The following is a 20,968-nucleotide window of genomic DNA, read 5'->3' as shown; positions in this document are numbered from 1 at the left end:
TGTTTATTTGGCCCAACTTTTCAGTCTTTGAATATGTATTCAGAAAGTTAGCAGTGTTTTCCCAGACCTGCTCTTGGAAACCGTATATATATATATATATATATGTTTGTTCCCTACTCTATAACACGTAATTAAACTTATCAGCTAATTAATAAACCCATCACGAGATTAAAAGTAGGGATTTTAGTGAAGATAAAACGATAAAAGTTGCTGGTGAACTGAACTTCTGAACTGAACACTGGCCTAATCCAACAACCCGCACACAGTAGCTACTTCTTGTTTGTGTCCTCATGCGTGAATCCGATTGGCGGAGCCGAGTGATGCTCGGCGACGCTCATTGGCCCACTCGCACGCTCATCATTAAAAGAGGGCGGGGTTTGTCGCTGATCTGATTCAGATCTCAATGGATGCCAGCGATGACTGAGTGCGCTCCATAGGCCTGCATTGAAAAGCTATGAAAGAGCTCGACTGTTTGTCCGAACACGAAACCGAGCGTCTGAATTAGAGGCTCTTATTTGGCTTTGGGCTTTTTTTTCCTTCAGCGGATGTTTTCTTAGATATGTCAGCCATAGCTGGATGCTGTGAGCCCAACTTCGAGTCCTTGGAGTCAGTCTGATAAAGGGTCTGGACTGTGATGACTTTTCCTTCCTCTTCTCCTTGTGTTGGGGTCTCGGTCATATCGTCCAGAATGGGTGCAGACTCCTCGCAGTGGTCCAGCTTGGTGGTCAGCGCGGTTGGAAGGCGAAGGGCATCGGCTCTCTGGATGTAAACAAAGCCTTCTTCTTTCTTTCTTTCTCTTCTTCCAGCAGGGAGAGCAAACGAGTGAATTGATGCTCCCGTTTCAGTGGTGTAACGGTAAGCTGAGCTGCATGAAGATCTCATAATAACATTCATCTCGCATCGCATTTTCAGCTTCTTTATGTTCTTAGCAGGGGGCTTTCAGATGAATCAGCCCCCACTTACCTGCAGTTTGACCTCACTGGTGGGCTTGGAGCTTTTTGTTTTGGTTCTGTTATCAGTTTTGTCACTGTTTCAGCTGTTCGAGTGGTCCATGGTGGTCCAGTAGGATCAGCTGTGGTCTTTGTCACTTTTCTAGTACTGCACCCTTAAAAAAGATGGTTCTTTAAGGGTTATTTAGTAAAGAAAATGGTTCTATGTAGAACCATGAACGCTCAAAGAACCCTTTGCATGATTAAAGGGTTCTTTGCATCATGAAAGGGTTCAGAGTGCTGTAGATGTTTCTTTATAGAACGTTTTTGAAAGGGGTTCTGCTACTGTTACGATGTCAAGCCTGTAACAAAAGAAGAACCCTTTTTGGTACTATATAGAACCCTTTTCAAAAAGGTTCTATATAGAACACTCCCCATCGATCTGAGGAATCATTTCACCATGCAAAGAACCATTCAATCATGCAAAGGGTTCTTTGAGTGTTTATGGTTCTATACAGAACCATTTTTTTTTATTAAAGAACCCTTGAAGAACCATCTTTTTTAAAAGTGTAGCTCACTCCTGCTCATGAGCACTTTGAATACTCTGTATCCCAAAGTGATCATCATGACTCAGATCAGATGGGTGTAGGGGTGGGCGATACGGCAAGAATATTATATCACAATACTTCAATACTGCGATACGCGATATGTATCACGATATTCACTATTTCTGAGATTTAAAATGAGAACCTGCAGTGCTACACAAAAGTACTATAATAATAATAATAATAATAATAATAATGACGATAATGATGATAATAATAATGATAATGATAATAATAATAATAAAGCTATAACTATAGTGACTTTTCAGTGCTTTTAAAAACTGCAGTGCACTAAATCCTATTAAACAGGCCCAATTAAGCTCACCTTGTAATGGAATGTAGTTGATCAGTGTTCTTTAAGTACTGACAATATCCACACATGCTCAGAGAAGCATATTGTGACATAATTTATCATGATAATGATAAAATATCATCATATTGCCCACCCCTCGATGGGTGATGGTATCTGAGATGTTAAAAGTGGCGACTGATTCATCAGTCTGCGAGTCACAGATTGTTTCAAGTTAAAAGCAATGCATAAAATACATGCACAATGTGTCCAGAAGTTTGTAGACGCCCATTCTAATTAGTGAATTCAGTTACTTTTAGGTCCGGCCATTGCTGGAACCGGCGTTCAGTTGTGCAAAAAAGTATTACCCATACAATGGGACACACTGGAGCAGCCACACATGAGCCTAAAGTCACTATGCCCAGTGGCAATCGTCGGCTAAAGGGGTATAAAGCCCCACCGCATTGGGCTGTGGAGCAACTGTGTACTCTGGAGTGATGGAGCTCCATTTAGTGAGTGATTTAAAGAGTGATCCAGAACTACTCATCCAACATCAGTACCTGACCTCAGTAATGCTCTTGTGGCTGAACACAATCAAATCCACACAGCAATGTTGCAATATCTTCTATCGAAAGCTTTCCAGAAGAGCAGAGGCTGTTGCTGCAGCAAAGGAGGACAAACTTCTTATTAATACCCTTGATTTCAGAAGAAACGCTGGATGATCAGGTGTCTACCAACTTTTGGACATAAATTGTATGTATGATTTCTCGCACAGACCCAACAAACTGCCGTACCCATGATTTCTTTACATTCATACTGTGACTCATGTCTGCAGGCTTCTTCTTCTATATTTATAGGTCATTCCATATTGCTATTGCAAGTACTGATGAGACGCTTTCTCTTGGGGTCTGAATATTTCATGTGTTGCGCTGAAAAAGAGCACAAATGCACATTTTCCTTCTTGCCCTGCTGTTTTAAGAACGGGAAAAGCTCTGAGATCTGGTGAACTGCATTCCAGCCCACTGACTCATTAGATCTAAAACAAAGTAGTCTTTAGAGTTCAGTATCTACACCATCTACATTTTCTAGATGGATTTGGTTCCAGTGTGTGAAGGGAGTTCTACAATGCACTTAGGCCCTTTTCACCTCTCAAAGTCCCACAGCAAGGAACTGGGCAGGCAGTAACTGTTGGAAATGACTTCACTTGATTTCTCCTACCATTTCTAAAACTAGCCCAAATCCAACTGTGTGGACCTGAGGTCTTACTGAGCATTTACTGTGATCGTCATCATCTCCCTGCCTCTCATTTCCTCCAGACATATTTAGCTCTCTAACGACTCCGAGGCCAAGTGACTCTAGGCACCGACGATGCTCTGCTTAGATATGAACGCTGTCCTAAGAACAGGAAGCACCCATCTTTTTCCCCACTGCACACTACGTTGTCTTGGCAACATGTCGGAGCGCCTGGTTATATAGGTCAGCAGGCCTGCAGAATGAGCCCCGTTCATGGGCGTGTACCACACACACGCTCAACATGAAAAAAACTACACTGTAGTCGTGACTGTTCACCAGCCCAGGAGAACCTACCTACAGCAGCAGTGATTCTGGATAAAACTGCTGGATAGTGAACCCTGTTCAACAGTGGCTATAAGGATTATAATGATGCAAGTGGCCAATCGCATGCATTGACTTTCAAATGTTAGATTAAAATAACAGTTATTAAATACAACAAACGACATTCTTCATTAATCTCAAGAACCCTTTAATCATGCAGAGGGTTCTTTGAGTGTTCATGGTTCTGTAGAGAACCTTTTTCTTTATTAAAGAATGAAATGTTTCGGTAGTGACGATATTAGCTCAAAAACTCAAAAACATCAGTACATGACTAGCAAACGCAGCTTTGAACAGCTGTTCACACATAAAATCACAATATTTTTCGTTAAAACACTGGTACTTTAAAATAAGACAACCTTTATAAGTGTTTGTTTATAAATGGTTTAAAAATAGTTCGTTTATGGTTATTAGTTAGGTCATAAACACTTCACTAATCATTCATAAGCAGTTATAACACATTAATAAAAAGAGCAAAATTGAGCTGGTATATCTGGTAAATATGAGTATTTGATGAAGTGTTTATGAATGATTTAAAATAGTTTGTTTATGGTTATTAGTTAGGTCATAAACACATCATTAATCACGCATAAGCATTTATAACACATTAATAAAAAGAGCTAAATTGAGCTGTTATGTCTGATGAATATGAATATTTGATGAAGCTGACAGGTTTAATGCTGACTGATGAAGAAGACAAAGTAAAATCTGAGGTTTAACTGTATGAATGAATGTGAGTTCACTACTAGGCAAACAGGTCACTGTCGCCCTTTTTATTTCTGTGTTGCAAATGCTTATTAATGATTTTAAGGTAATTAATAAATATTAGTAAATAACTATTAATAAACTCATTTTAAACCATTCAGGAACTCTTTGTAAGGGCAGTCTTATTTTAAAGTGGTTTCGGTATTGTTTCGGTAGTGAAAATGAATGATTCACATTGATTTTCAGACTTTGATACATTTTTTTTTCAAAACAATGGGATCTAACTACTCACCTTATGGCTGTGAGGGACATGGATGCAGTCTCACTTTAGAGTCACCTGCTCTAAAATACATTAAAAACAAAAAAAAACTTTTTTTTTTTAATTAAAAATTACTCCTGCTAAATTTAAATCTTTCAGTTTCACTTTAAAAGCAAATGTAAAAGATCTTTAATCACACAACATTAGAAAAAAATATAAGTATTATTTTCACAATTTAAAATTTAGAGGTTAGGGTCTGGGACAGATAGCTCCCTGTAGAAAGTACCCTACAAATTATGATTTTGTGTATATTTAGCTTATTACTATTAATGCCAGGGGTTTAAACGGATTATAACATAATCTCTGTAAATATCTAAGGTCTGAATACTTAGTTGTTTTTTAAAGGTGTGTTTTTTACTTTTTGGACAAAATAGGGCTTCATTATTTTTTGAAACACCTTTGGTGGATATTTTTTTTAAAATTAAGAAAATGTCATAATGGGAACATTAATGGCATTTAGAGTTGTGTCTGTTTATAGTTCCAGCTTTTTGGAAAGAAAAAAAAAACAATCGAGCCAAATCAGGACTTGCTGAAAACATCTGGAAAGACATATCTAATGCGTACTGCAGTTGGCACACTGTTATTTGAAAGCTTCTATTGTTGTAGAGCTCTGGCTCCCCGACGGAGGCCCACAACCTCAATTTTAGTACATTAGCCGTAGTGGACAAACACATGTGAAAGAATGGAGTGAGGCCAACATCACGCCAGTTTTTTCTCATATTGATTCTCTGAGCAGGGAGTCCAGTTAGTCCAGCCGTGGAAGCGACTCCCTCTGTGTGAAATTGATGTTAAGTGACAATAGTTTTGTTGTCCTGCTGGTGCAAGTGTCTTTAAAGTGCTGGAGAGGTGCAGAGAATGAAGACCAAATGAAATAAATAGGAATAAAAATGGCTGTTTATTGAATTTTCTCTGAACAGACCCACGTAAGGCGTGTTCCCAGCGTCTGTCACTGCTTGTGTGTGTCTGTAAACTGACTGTAAACACTGCTTAACCAGCGTTTCTGCTTTTGCATTCGTCCCTCTTTGCTGCAGTAACAGCCTCTACTCTTCTGGGAAGGCTTAAGGAGATGTTGGAACATTGCTGTGAGGGTTTGATTGCGGGCAGGTACTGATGTTGGATGATTAGTCTTGGATCATAAAAGCCACTCCAGCTCATGGTATCAAATGGAGCTTCATCACTCCAGTTCCACTGCTCCACAGTCAAAGCCCCTATTGACGCTTGACATTGGGCATAGTGACCTCAGGGTCTTGTGTGGCTGCTCCAGAGCATCCCCTTCTATTGGTCAGTGCTTTTTTATGAACACAGTACGAGCAGTATGTGCAAAATATAACTCCTGAGTCAGCAGTGGAAGCTCCCTAAAGCCAATGAATTCATTAGAGGCGATATTCTGATACTTTGCTGGATGGAAAAAAACAACTGAAAATGTAAACTTTGGGTAACAAAATGTTTTTTTTTGTTTTTTTTTGTTTTTTTTAGCAGTACCGTTATTATTTACTTTTAGCAGTGCTGAGTCATTTTTTTCTTGTCATATCACACGTATAGAGATGTACCAGAATGCAGACTGGTGCGATGGGCATTGAAACGCTTGCTTTCTAACTTACTTAGACTTAGATCCTCCGATGCTATGTAGCATATCGGGCAGCAAGATTTCTCCAGTGTTTCCGTTCTCTGGCGAGGGTTTTGGCATCATCCCATATGGTGTTTTTAGTACCATCTGGTCTGATGAATGTTCGTCTCCATGTGTTTTGGGGGCGCCCTCGTTGACGTCTGTCCTGGGGGGTACCCATCTTCGGGATCCGAATATTCTCCATTCGAAGGCCTTGGCTGATCTTCAGTGGCTGGACAGTAAAGGAATGAAGCTAAAGATATTGAAGCTATTTGGAAGAGATTGTTCTTGACCTGGTCCGAGGGGCGGGGGTGTCTCGCCTGCCACCGCAGCTGAAAAAAATCCTAGAGGAAACACTGCATATATATATCTACAGATACATTCCTGCATAAAGGTCACAGACCATTTATTCATTTTATTAATTTAATTTAATTTATTTAAGTCAAAAAAAGCCATTAAGTACATGTTATTCATTTTTTAGGAGATATTTCAGAGGAGATTACATATATGATAATCCACTTGCATGAAGAGAAGAAAGTCAAAGGAAAAAAAGAGAAAATTCAGGAGTTTCGGAAACTGGAGTTCAAAAAATAATTTTAAAATTCCAGGAAAAATGGAGCTCCACAAAATACCTGGTTGATCACCAAAAAAGCACTTCTCATCTTTGAGAGAGAGGAGAAAATTAAGCTGCTTCAGATTTGAAAACATCCACAGGTGTTTCTGTCCATCCTTCCACTGTGAGAAGACAACTCAGCACTGTGGGTCTGAAAGGATGTGTAGCTGTCAAGAAGACCTCACTGAGAAAAGGAGACGGACACATCAAACAAAAGCTGCTGGTGTTCTCAGAACAATGGACTGACCACCCCAGAGTCCAGATCTCAACATTGCTGTATGTGTACTAAGTTGACTTCAACCTCACTGAAATAGCTTTGCCCAGTTTAGTAGAGTTTGACAGAAGTAGAGTATATTTTGAGTGGCTGGTGTTGGTATATAATGGTGTTGAAAATTAATAATAGACTATGAAACAGTCCCATTTCTTGTTTTTACCCCTACCCCTTGTTTTTGAGTGTCACCTTTGCCCCTTAACACTGAGTTACAAGGGGTTGAAATCGTCCCCTACCAAATGGGACCCTCAAATAAAGAACATTACTCCATTAACAGGCTACTAGCACTGCTCTGTAGGTGACCCTGCCAGTCTGCAGTGATAGCAAAGGAGGGTAAAGTTCAGCTCCTCACTGCTGGACTTTAGTTACATTTACAACATCATATCACCCACCTCTGATTCTTCAGTGATATGAAGCTGAAGTCAGCTATTCGCCAGCTTCTTGTTTGAATTTTCCCATTCCGCCTTAAATGGTGCAGTGGTTCTGAAGCCTGAGGCACCAGAATGTACCTGCTGCACCATTTAAGGTGGAATGGGAAAGTTAGCTAGCTAGCTACCAAGACATCAGCATACTACTAGCGATTTTTTATGCGTGTTATAAAGAAAAGGACCATAAAACATTGAAACGACATTAAACTAAGATAATACAATGTTTATTGTAATTTTTAATGGAGAAAATACTCACATTTGTGGGTTTCTTTTTGAGGGCCATGTAACCCTAACACTTTGCCCTACCCCTCTGCCTCGACAAAAATCAGGACACCCTACCCCTAAGAGTGAACGTGTAAAACGTAGGGCTAAGGGCTAAGTGGTAGGGGGGTAAGTGAAATGAGATTGGTCCTAACTTTCAGGAGCGTTAGCGGGCTTGTAGCATGCATGTAGCATTATTCGTGTTTTGACTGCTAAACAGCTTGATGAGTCAGAGGATCCCGGGACACTCAGAGGAAAAATGTATAGAAGACATATTGGCTTTGGAGCTGTTTTGTTCACCACAGGGCTCAACACGACAATTTCACACTGTTCCTTACAGAAAACAGCTTCGATTCAGAGTTCTTGATATGGGCATGACATGAGCATGAAATGGGCTGACAAAAGACCAGGAAGGATACTTAGGGAGCGTCCTCAAAAGCTGTCAGAATGTAGGCTGCGTTTCCCAGCTGGATCAATCAGATTGGAACAGCTTTCAGTAACTAGTGGCCTAGAAATGCAGCCCACCTAGACCGCAGTCACGCTTTTGGAACGAAGCTTGTGTCTGTTTGTGTGAATGTGTGTGTCGTGGTGTGTGTTGTGTAGGAGAGTGTGGAGGATATCTGTGTATTTCTGTTGCTTTGTATGGAGAGGGAAGTCAGGCCTGGCTCCCTGCCAGATGATCACAGATGTGTTACAAAAGAGCACAGTGTCCCACCACAGATCAGGAAGAGCCACGCTCACACAGGCCAAGCTGAAGCCTACAGCCTTCTCACGACTTGTTTATTATTGAGGGGCAAACATAATCAACAAAATCTGTATTAGTTTAATTACAATTTAATGGAGGTGTAACACCCCATCGGTGCCATTGTGATGGGCTCATCTGAAGGTGCCAATTCAGCTGCATGGACTTTGGGATGTTATAATACAATCGATTCCATAGTAATACCACTTCATCTTTTCTGAAACTGATGCTAATATTTAAAGGCCCAAGAAAAAGCAAATACATGTTTTCTCTCTAAGTAGGTTGATATTGCTTTTTTGTGCACACAATATACATGTACAAAGTATGTCCTCTGAATAACTTACCAATGCCCATTAAATATGCAGTGTATTTGCCAAAATCAATGTAAACTGTGTAGTCCTAACCTTCAGTCATGTGTACAAACAATAATTTTCACCAATCACAAGGCTAATGTTGGTTGTTTCCCTACGGTCTCTCTGTTCTCAAGTCAGAGATGCTTACCAAGCAAAAGCTAGCAACCAAACGAAAGCTAACAACCAGCTAAAAGCCAACAACCAAGCGAAAGCCAACAACCAAGTAAAAGCTGACAACAAAGCAAAAGCTAATAACCAAGCAAAAGCTAGCAACCAAACGAAAGCTAACAACCAAGTAAAAGCTAACAACCAAATAAAAGCTAACAACAAAGCGAAAGCTAATAAGCAAGCAAAAGCTAGCAACCAAACGAAAGCTAGCAACCAAACGAAAGCTAACAACCAAATAAAAGCTAACAACAAAGCGAAAGCTAATAACCAAATAAAAGCTAACAACAAAGCGAAAGCTAATAACCAAGCAAAAGCTAGCAACCAAACGAAAGCTAACAACCAGGTAAAAGTTAACAACAAAGCAAAAGTTAATAACCAAGCAAAAGCTAACAACCAAACAAAAGCTAACAGCCAAATAAAAGCTCACAACCAAGTGAAAACTATACAAACCAAGTGAAAGCTAATTTACTTTCTTTACCTTCATTTACTTCTTTAAAAAATAGTTCTGGAAATTAATTCATACATAGGTATAATTTTGCTATTTAAATTTGCACATTTTTAAGCATTTAATCAAAGGCCTTTAGACAAAATAGCGTTAAGATTATGAAAAGCATACGTTTAATCAGGTGTATCTAAACTCTGAAGCTTTTGACTGCACCTGTTCACTGAGCAGAAAACTGTTTTGGTCGTTTTTGGTGATGTAGTGCATCATATTCCTTGTGCTATTGCTGCTTGATAAATATCTGCAGCTGGACTGATGATTGTCTCAAAGGCGAGTTCAGCATCTGCTCTCGAGAGTGACGAGCTGATTATTCATCAGTCATGAGTCACAGAACACCTGCTTGTTGACCCAGGATATCAGCAGTTGAATTTTCTGGAGATAGCTTAGCTTTAAGGACTTGCACTTTATTTTTCATTATTTTTTAAGAGTGCAACGATGCTCATTTTCAGGTTTAAAACATTTTTTCATACTAAATTAAGTATGTATTTTTTTTTTTATTTTTACATTTTACATTTTACATTTTACATTTAATTCTGTACAGATTGATTTGGCTAAGAAAAGTTATTTCAAAACATTGCAAAATAATGTCCTTGTGCAAAACAGTGATCTTATAAAACGGTGCAGCTGAACTATAAACAGCATGGATAAAACCACCATGTATAAAACCTTCATCGTTATCCCCCCCAAAAGAAAATTCTGAAATATCAGCATAAAAGCACAATTAAAATATAACTGAAGAAAAATCCCAGTCTTTTGAGCATGAGTTGGTCCATAAGCCCCACCTACTTTAGTCTGATAGGACGGGTTCAGGTGCCGAATTTTAATCATGGATTAAAAGACAGTAAATCGGAGCCCCTCAAAAGAGACTAAACTGTATCTCTGATACACGAGTTTACCAACACGTGTCAGGCTCCATTCCTCGCGGGCCAAAACACTGCAGACTTCAGCCTCATTAAACACACCTGATTCAGCTCATCAGCTAATTAGCAAGGACTTTATGATCTGAATTCAGAGCGTTAGATGAGCATAATCGCTAATCTTCGCGGCACTTTGGCCCGGAAGGTCCCAAGTTTAACATGCCTGGTTTAAAATGTACATAATGATACAACGTTTCGAACATTATTTATAATTTTGTACTGAAAACTTTACTAGGGATGTATTGTAAGTATTCCCTGTTATCAATTCCAAAATATTCTGGATTTTTTTTGGAAATTAATAAACTAGGACACCTTTTAAAATGAATTAATGTAAAGATGCATTATGTAAGGGCAATCTAGGCTAACTTAAGATAAATGCAAGCACTTTACTCACCCAAATTAATTTCTTCAGGAGAAATATATGTGTAGATTAATGTCCAAGACTTGTTTGGATTTAAAAGAAAGCATTTTTTCAATAATGACATTTTTGTTTACATTGACATTAATACCGCTAGAATGACGGGCGACCCCCAGTATCGTCCGCCATCAGTCACTTCGGATTCCGTAACTCATCTTTTTGCTTAAAACAGCGCATTGTGTTTACAGTGAGATTAAATTTGTCCTCTATGGTGTCCTACTCTGTATGTGTAACACCAGCTACCATGGCGGCTAACTTTTCACCTCAGAGTGAAGAAAGCTAACCGGTAAGACTTTTACACCGAGACACATATTTGTCACAAAATGGAAATTGTACACTAATTGTATGCTAGCGATACTTAAATATTAACCGAGCATGTTGAAAAGGACATGACTGAGAAAGCAGAGTTAGCACAGCTTCACAGCTAACTAGGTTAGCAACTCCAGCTGATGTTAGCCAGGTAATGCAATGAAAGTATATTTCTCTGACAACATGATAGCACATCGTCCACTGAGGAGCAAATAAGACAATGAATCCTCATCAACACCCAACATGACCCTGGTTAGCTTGGTTAGCTGTGTTAGCCCATTAGCTCATCTGAAGAGGCAACCTCGGTTAGCTACTGATTATCCTCAGCTGTACTGCTATATTTTATAGTGCAGTCACCTAAAATGGCAAACCTTCAGCCCAAAATGATTTCCGGCCAAAGTCTGTTCGTTGCATTGTTTTTTTTTAAACCTCTGATTAACCGTATATCTGTGTATGAACTCTTACTATGCACACTTGATTATCAGAATTAGTCACAATGCACATTTCTAACGTCACCCCTACTGAAAAAAAATGATCTATGCTGGTTTATGCTGGTCTAGTGCTGGTTTAGCTGGGCACCCCAGCATGGTCATGCTGGTTGACCAGTATACCAGCATCCAAAACACAACACAGGTTTTGCTGTTGATCAGCAGTGCTGGTTTGTGTTGGCTTTTCTATCAGGGACCCTTTTTCTTAATTTCAGTTCCAGAGGGGAAGGTCCAGTAAGATCAGTCCTAAACCCATGAGGCCCATATTAAAGCGCCCCAACCATAAATTTAATTGGGTCATGAGTCATTTCGCTTGAGTTTGAGCCACCACTGAGCCCATCATAGTTCTGCGGACAACCCAGCTGGAATCTGAAACCACTTATATCACTCAAGCAGTTGAGCAATTTGTTTTACATTGCAGTCAGTGTACTTGCTTCTCATCGTCTGTAAAAACATGGACAAAAACAGTCCTAAAATGCTCAAAGTACAGACAAAATTGGGGCTTCACTATTATTGCTACGTAGTTTAACACACCACTCAGTCTATGAACTGCTGCAGTCATGATTGTTTTGCTCTTTCTTAACTGTTCCAAACTCTATAAAAATGGCCAGAAATATGTTGCCTCCCCGCCAAAAAAAAGCATTGGGCCTCATTCACAAAATATCTTTTTTAAGTTTATTTTTAAATGTGTTCTTGGAAAAGACCCTAAGAAAAAGTCTATGTCACATTTATGACGTGTTCTCAAACTGCAGAACTGTTCACACCTTTGTGCTCTTGAGTGTGTGTAGATCCTGTTCTGACCTGAGAACAAACCCCAAATAAGAAAACACTGCTAAATGTCAGAGTGTTCGTGAAAACTGCGTAAGTGGGTTTGAAGAAGAAATTTCTTCTTAAGAATGGTTGGTGAATGAGGCCCAATATTAGCAGCCATACATAAGTAAGGAAACTTGAATTTTGTCCATACTTTTGTCCACTTTTATAAAAAAAGTATGTCATCTAGTGACAACTTTACCCCTTAGCAGTCCAGGTTTATGTCATACTAAGGCTTATTATTCAGTAACTACAGGGACTGCAAACGAATGAAGCTGTTCTTAGGTTATAGGAGTGTATAAAACTTTGGCCCACATGGCTTGTTGAGGGGTTAAAGGGAAATTCCACCAATGTGTAGGAATTTCTGCATAATTACCTCATTGAAATGTAAACAGCATCATTGAGAGGGTTTTGATGTGAAGTGGTTAATTTTTGAGAAACGTACAGGCTCAGATTTCTTTACTGTCGTAGTGATAGGAATCCTGATGGCCACTGTTTTATTAACTGTCCAAAATGACTGGTGAAGTACATGTGTCTTCTGAGTTTTTATATGTTAATAATGGTAAAATAGTAATAATTCTGAAAAAAAAAAAAAACATTTTAGGCCAAAATCTTTTCTCTAAACTATTGTTAAATAACGTCTCGGACATCAGACAACTGATCGTAACCATATTGTATTATAACTTTCTGTGAGTGACCTTTCAGAGGCATTAAACTTTTTAGACGTCTGGTTCCTATCACCACCACTGTGACTGGGCAAGTTTTTCTAGATCAGAGCATTTCACACCAAACCACTCTGACTTTGTTTAACCCTTTCGTCATGTATTTCCTTCCTTGTTAGCTGCATTAGCTTTGCAGCTCCAGCACAAAACTAAAGAAGCAAACTTCTTTGCTGATGGACTACTACTAATCTGTATATATATGTATATATATATATATATATATATATATATATTATTTATATATTTATTTTAAACACTGTGTTTGTCACTATGTAGGGTGCTTCTGCGGTTTGGGACTGATCTACTCCAATAGGACCTGCACTATGCCGCCTGTCACCTTCCAAGACCTGCCACTCAACATCTACATGGTCATCTTCGGCACAGGCATCTTCGTCTTTGTGCTCAGCCTCATATTCTGTTGCTACTTCATAAGGTAAACTACACACCACAAAACAGAAGCTTACTGATGAGCTGAAAACACAATGGTGTGAAAAGCACAGTGGGCAGGAAATGAGGCGATAAGGGACAGGAAGTTGCCACACTCACATCAGTAGGCGCAGAGTGACCCAGGTCATTTCCACCCCAGCTCAGCACCATTGGAGCAAATGTGAGGCTATTTTAGTCTGCTGTCCTTTTGTATTGTTCTTTGCCTCGATAGACTCCAGAACACCTGTGCACATACATAATGTACGTTGTGTGTTGATGTAATAGCAATGGCACGACCCAGTAACAGTTTTTTTGTCCCCTTAAGTTCCATTCTGTTCCATTCTCATCTTAAACAGATGGTTTTGGTTCTAAAATCTGATTGGCTGGGTCATGTTTTAGGCCATTGTATATAAGACTGCACATATCAATTGAAATGATGGGCTAAGAAATCATGGAAGGTGTCGCATATTGCCTGATGTGCCATCGTCGTCATCTGGAGGATGTTTGTTTTTATTATTTAATTCTTGCAGCTGAAAAAGTTACGTCAAAAAGTCCTCCTCAACATCCAACATTGCTCTGACTAGCTCCAGTGTTAGCTTTAGCATCAGCTCATCTGAAATTGTAGCTTCCGTTGCTAGAACCTCCTCATTGTTAGAGGTGAAAACATGATGCTTTAGTGTCAAGTAGCTAAACGATTCTCCTGGTTTGATTAATGTGAACATGGTTTCCAGAATCCTTTTTTGCTCACTTTAAATTGGGCGACATTCATACTTTGTCAGTTCTCAGACACGTGTGTCTGCACTGAACATTTTGTAAACCTAGTTTATTTTTATTTCAAATGTTCTTCTCTGTGTGGTTAGAGATTTCCTTTGCGCTACTGAACTTTTTAGTTTGCTAGCATAAGTGCTACAGTGCTACCACGTAGTCTGAGCTGAAAGTTTGATGGACGTAGCAACAGTAACTGTGGGAGGCAGGACTTGGCAGAAGTTTGCAGAAGGTCAATTGTTTAGTGTACCTATTATTAACAGTAAATTACTCATTGACCTGTGTACAAAATTAGTTTTTCATCACATTGTATTTAGGCTGTATAGATAATATGTTGTTGAGGCCTTACGCTGCTTAACAACACCCCTTAACTGTGGCAAAATCATTATTGCATGGTCCTCTTATTGCTTTTTAGTATAGCATTTTATTGTATTATATTGTGGGCAGCATGGTGGCACAGTGGGTAGCACTGTCACCTCACAACAAGAAGGGCCTGAGTTCGAGCCTAAGATGGCGTAAGATGAATCCTGATATTTATGAGAGAAATGGAGAATGGAGTTGTTTCTCTCCCTGTCTCTTTCTCTTGTCTCATTTTGGAGGAATGTAGAATGTCACTGGCCTCCAAAGCCAGCCCCACCTCCACTCACTTTAGCAGGGAACACAGCTCTCTGCACGCATCATTGCCTTCAGACACACTCCCAAACGTCATACCAATCTTTGACTGAGTGATCAGCAGTTCTTCACACTCCCAGCACATAAAACACAAGTCAAATTCTTCCACCCATCTCATTAAATGTGTTCTTCAAAATCTTAAAGAAAGTTTGATCTAAAATGCTTAAATGCTTGAAATGTTTCCATGCTCTATATGAAAAGAGTAAGGCTGTCAAACTTAATGCATTTTCATAGTTTCACCCTTCAGACCGTATGTAGCGTGTGCTTCAGCAGACTGCACTGGACAGTGCTCACAGGAAACCTATGGATAAATCAGTGAATGCGTTTACATGTACGCAATAATCTGATAGCTGCAGAAAAATCTGATTTCCTGAGTAATCTGATCAACATGTGTATATGCACTTGGGTAATTAGATAATGGGGAAACTCCTTGTCTACATGAGTCAGATTTCTGCTTTGCAACCAGCCAATAAACTCAATTTATTGCTCTAGAAGTGTTTTGTTGCCATCTTGCAGTTGCCGTGTTAAGTGCTCTATGCTTATTTCCAGTACTGTGTTCTGAGCTAAAATAGAGCTCTCTTTATCAGATTTCTTAATCAGATTTCTAGACCTTACTCTGATCTAAGAAATCAGTGTGCTGTTTACATGACCATTTGAATAATCAGATAACTGCAGAAATTCGATTATGATTGGATTATTGGGTGCAGGTAATCACACTCAATGAGCAGCAAACTAATAAAAGCAACAAAAAGGTGGAGCTCCAGTTCCTCTGGAGAGCCTCCACTGTAGCAAGAATCCACAAGCTGTATGAATGAGAGTGAGAAGCTAAAATCACAGAGGAGTTGGAATCACTCACTCTAAATGTGTTATATAGGATATATATACTCATTGGTTGGAACATGCAGCCACTGCTGCTCTCACTGGATGTCGCTGATGGCACTTGGAAAATGTAGTCATTCTGTGAAAATCACACTTTTTATGTTAAGAATTATGTGAAACCTGCATTCACATTATGAAATTCATGGTAATGAATTATAAAAAGTACTAAATACATTCTGATGAAGCTTATTTTGTCTACTCATATAGTTATAACTAAACGCACTGCTTTTTGTTGTGAAAAAAAAAATTTGCTAATAAAACAAATGCGTTTGATCACAATTAATTGTTTTATTGTTTGACAGCTATAATAAGTAGTGAAGTTGATTCATATGAATGTATTTGTTTCCATTCATTTTCAAGTTCTATATTTAAAATATATTTTTTGAAATGAGAAAAGTGTGAACAGCTTCATTAAGATAAACAGGGGCTTCTTTTTGGATTAGTTTTAAATGATTTTGGTCACTTCATCATTCCATATTTGTTATTGGAATGGGGGGGGGCACATCTTTGTAAATAGGTTACCCAAACATTCAACTGCTACCGTACATAACCTGCATAAACCTTTATCTGTCATCTTTAGCCTATCATTAGAGGCATATGCGATGATTATTCACTAGTTCTTCTCAAATCCTCGTGTACTCTGTTTGGTTTGTAATGACAGGCCTGAATCTTGAGCACTTGATCTCAGTGAACGCTGTAATGTGACTGATGAGATCTCGACTTAAAAAACCTCTTGACTTTTGAATCACACAGTGTAAGAAGTGCCGTATTTTACTGAATTTCAATTTTTGGTTGCATTTTTGAGTGATTGCCTGCAAAACCACTGAGAGATGTAAATGAAGTCATATTTAAATGAGGTCTCCTCTTGATTGGAGAATCAGCATGCCAGACACACTCGAGATTTCACGCTGAGACTGGTGGCTTTTGGCTATTAAACGACACAGAAAATCAGTGAATCATAAGTCAAGTTGATCCCACCAACACTTCAGTCTACTCTGTACTTTACTTTAAGTGTGACTCATGTCAGTTTGTGTCAGTGACTCATGCTGTAACACTCCGGTTTACTGCTTCAATTCAGTTCCTAATCAGAATCCCTCAGTCTGTTTGCTACAGCTCATCTTTTTTGTGAATGTTTCTCAGGAGCTCTAGCGACATCTGGTGGTGATAGCGCACATTGCACGTTGTTGTAACTCAGTGTATGAGAACAAACAGGGCAGGTGGTCCCTTGCCAGATTTTTAAAGATGTATTTTGGTGGAGAACACAGTATGTATATGGTAGTACTTTAATGCACAGTGTTATATTTAAAGGGGTATACCACCTGACTTTCTAAATTTCTACATAATTCAGTTGAGATGAGATGTTAAAAAGTCATTCAGAGTGGTTTGATATGAACAGTTCATTGTTGAGAAACTTCAGTGGTGGTGATTGGAACCAGGTTGTGATGTCTGCAATGCAAATATAGGCATTTTATGTACTGTCCAAAACTAGCAGTCAACCTACATGAGTGTTTAGTTTTTGTATGTAATGTTGATGATGGTAAAATAGTTATAAATCTGACAAATAAGTTTTCTTTGAGTACTATTTTGCCGTACAGCAACCTGCACGTACCTCTCTACCATGAATGGAGTTTTAAAAATACCTTTTTGGCCAGAATTTTAGCTCAAAACTATTTTGAAACAATGTCTCAGACATCAGGCAGCATATCCTTAACTGTTTCATGTATTGTCTTTCTGCAAGGTAGCTTATAGAGGCGTTAAACCTTTAGGACACCTGGTTCCTATCAACACCATTTGGAAAACTGTGACTCTTTAAGTTTCCCTAGAGCAGAGCGTTTCACATCGGACCACTCTGAATGACTCTTTTTACGTCTTAACAATGTCTTTAGTTATGCACATATTTTGGAAAATCGGTGGAATTTCCCATTTAGTACAACCCAATTATAAGTATCTGTTTCTTTACATATAGTTACCATCACAGTGCTTATTTAGTGATCAGTTTCTTTTTTCCTTTTTGTCTCCATCAGTAAATTGAGGCACCAAGCCCAAAGTGAGCGGTTTGGATATAAAGAGGTACGATATTCGCCTTAGAGGTGATGTATGAAAAAGAAAACACAGTATTTTTGCAATCATGTTGTATTTATAAATGACTCTGTTGGCTAAATGAATGTTATGCTGAATTTTGAAATGATAGGCCTAAAGATTAAAAGAGTAGAAAGTAAGACTTGTACTCTTGGTTCACATGAGAGCTTACAAAATGTCCTGTCTTTCAGGTCGTCCTGAAGGGAGACACTAAGAAGTTGAATCTTCATGGGGTAAAGAAGATGCAGATACGATATAGTAGATTAGGAGACAGATATCATTCACTGCTATTTAGAAGTGTTTCAATATTTGGAATCACTGTTTTCAGTAATACACAAGTGTGGTTAGAGATAAATAAATAACATCAGTATAAAGTATAAAAGCATAAATATGATTATGTATTATGTATATATGTGTGTCTGTACATACACATATATGTATGTGTATGTGTGTATATATATATATATATATATATAAAACTGGACTTTTTAAATTATGCAAAAAAAGAGATACTAGGTTTTCATGCATCAATGAAAACACTGATCTGCCACTTCATTAAGTATACGTCCTTGTATCTGTGTTCTTTGTTCATTTTATCAGCTCCACTTACCATATAAGAGCACTTTGTAGTTCTCCAATTACAGACTAGTCCATCTGTTTCTCTGCATACTTTGTTAGCCCCCTTTTACCCTGTTCTTCAGTGTCAGGACCCCCATGGACTCCACTCACACCAGTGCAATACACTCTAACACACCACCACCACGTCAGTCTTACCAAGAATGATCCACCACCCAAATAGTACCTGCTCTGTGGGGGTCCTGACCACTGAAGAACAGGGTAAAAGGGGGCAAACAAAGTATGCAGAGAAACAGATGGACTACAGTCTGTAATTGTGGAATTACAAAGTGCATCTATAAGGTAAGTGGAACTGATAAAATGGGCAATAGATACAAGGTAGGTGTACTTAATGAAGTGGCTGTTTGGTGCATGTATTTAAATGTATTCTTTTTTATACATTATTTTCTATATAATACTTATTTTACTGTGTTTATGTAGGCCAGTAAAAGTGCTTTAACATGGAAGGTTTCTCTTGTCTGTCACGAAATCAGGACCAGATCTGATTTTTGTGTTTTTGTGTTTGTGTCCGTGTGTGTCCTTGTGTGCCCATATGATTCTCTCTCCGTATCCATGTCCGTTTGTCTCTCTCCACAGCAGACATGTGCCGTGTGCCTGGAGGACTTCAAGGTGAAGGATGAACTGGGCGTGTTGCCATGCCAACATGCCTTCCACAGGAGGTGAGTCACACTATAGATGCTTGTTGGGCCTTTGTCTGAACTGACCACAGCTCCACACCTGAACATTTGCGTCCCTATTCACCTGCACTATCCGCTGACGTCAGCTGAAGATACTTTAAATTTAACTTTGCCTAAAAGGTCTGAAAAGGTCACTTAAGGTCACATAAGCTTTATTACAGTCAAAATCAAAGCTTCCTTTCTCTAACTGTCTCTTAACCCTGGAGTGGAGTAACGTTACCCTGTCCTGCATATTGTCGTGTTTTCTCTGATCTAGCTGATCTTTCTTTGGACAGTGACATATCTGCATGCATTCTCTGTGTGTGTGTATTTTCAGGTGTGTGGTGAAGTGGCTGGAGGTGCGGTGTGTGTGCCCCATGTGCAACAAGGCACTGTCCGGAGCCACTGAACAGCACCAAAGTATAGGCACTCTGCTGGACGAGCTGGTCTAGAACCTTCTAGAATTGGACAGAACTGGAGGCACACATGGGGTGGGCAGTATCTCTCTATGAAGAGACCCTCGGAGCACAGAAGCGGCTCCTGCCCAGTCCTTCTGCTCCTTTCTTTAACACACTCTCACATCTGAACTCTGACTCCAGTTTACTTTTACCAGTAGATTTGACTGTGACCTGCTGGACTTTGACCAGCACTGACCAAGTCTCGAACTCAGACTGTGAGACTGAGACTGGAACTCTGACCGCTGTGATCTCCACTAGGGGTCCAAGCACCGAGGGAAGAAACAGGGCCAGCGGAAGATGAGCAGCTTCCAGAGCATTCCAAAACCCAGTCTGGACACTGTCACTGAGCGGACCCCTGCTCAGTGTGGACACTGCCATTGAATTAACCACAGCTCAGTGCACTTTGCCCTGTGGGGTCCTACACAATGTTGTGCGTGTTGCGTGTTTGTGTTGTTTTTTTTCTAACTGATCTGTCTCTGCGCCGCCCTCAAAGGTGTTCTTTTGTAGTTACTGCCTGTAGGTGGACAAGCTTTACAGGACATTAGGAAGAATTCCATTCCATTTGTGGTGAGTTATAAATTTCAAATGATATGTATTTGTATATGTCTGAAAGGTCCCACTGTTAGGATAGATCAGATATGGTTTTATTGTGACAAGTATTCCAGCTACAGTTAGCAATAGTTCCAGTTTATTACACACTATTATAAGCTCTGAATAGCTTAACCAGTTTGCATTGAAATTCCTGTATCATAAGCTGAATAATAAGCCTTTATATGTAATAAGCCTGGGATGTTAAGGGGTTAAATTAGCCACAGCAACAGTACTGTGCAAAAGTCAGAGACCACCTTCAAGTCTTCAAGTCAAGAGAGATATTAAAGGGGAACTCCGCCGATTTTGCAAAATTACTTCATCGTTCAATGGTTTAGATGTAAACAAAATCATTCAGAGTGGTTTAGTGTGAAATGCGCCTTTCTAGAGAAATTTGCAAGTCAAAATTGTTCACCATTGTAGTACTAGGAACCAGACGTCCGTATGTCTACACTACAAATATCACAATTTTATCTGCTATCCAAAATGACCAGTGAGCTTACATGTGTCTTATAAGGTTTTATATGGTAAAATAGTGCTAAACCCGTGGAGTAATAGTTTATATTAAAAATAAGTTTTAGGTGAAAAACTTTAGAACTATACCAAAACAATGTCTCAGGTATCAGGCAATGCATTCATAACCATTTTATGTAATAACTTAATGGGATGTAGCTTTTAGAGCCATTAAATGTGTCAGACATCTGGTTCCCAGTACTATAATGGTTAACAATTCTGAGTCAATA

At 39.1% G+C, this 20,968-nt stretch overlaps 1 protein-coding gene across 2 annotated transcripts; it reads left to right on the top strand.

The window, feature by feature from the left end:
* The first annotated feature begins 398 nt into the window (after window positions 1–398).
* Window positions 399–20,419, top strand: rnf122 (ring finger protein 122). Of its 2 annotated transcripts, none has more exons than XM_036578293.1 (6): window positions 399–855; window positions 13,343–13,499; window positions 17,833–17,878; window positions 18,079–18,120; window positions 19,103–19,182; window positions 19,517–20,419. In XM_036578293.1, the coding sequence occupies exons 1-6, from the start codon at window positions 831–833 to the stop codon at window positions 19,629–19,631; spliced, it is 465 nt and encodes a 154-aa protein (XP_036434186.1). In that variant the 5' UTR covers window positions 399–830; the 3' UTR covers window positions 19,632–20,419. The 2 variants fall into 2 exon arrangements, with proteins under 2 accessions (XP_036434186.1, XP_036434184.1); XM_036578291.1 differs by having other exon boundaries at window positions 19,100–19,182.
* Window positions 20,420–20,968: the final 549 nt, after the last annotated feature.

This window comes from Colossoma macropomum, unplaced genomic scaffold, assembly GCF_904425465.1.
Source record: "Colossoma macropomum unplaced genomic scaffold, Colossoma_macropomum, whole genome shotgun sequence".
NCBI classification, from domain to species: Eukaryota; Metazoa; Chordata; class Actinopteri; order Characiformes; family Serrasalmidae; genus Colossoma; species Colossoma macropomum.
The sequence above is the reverse complement of the archived record's forward strand: the minus strand, read 5'-3'. Positions and strand labels throughout refer to the sequence as shown.

Excerpts from the sequence above, each read along its gene's own strand:
- rnf122 (XM_036578291.1), top strand. The coding sequence starts at position 831 with ATGCTCCCGTTTCAGTGGTGTAACG. Across the intron at positions 18,121-19,099 it reads AGAAGTTGAATCTTCATGGG|CAGACATGTGCCGTGTGCCT; the intron begins GTAAAGAAGATG and ends CTCTCTCCACAG. Across the intron at positions 19,183-19,516 it reads CAACATGCCTTCCACAGGAG|GTGTGTGGTGAAGTGGCTGG; the intron begins GTGAGTCACACT and ends GTGTATTTTCAG.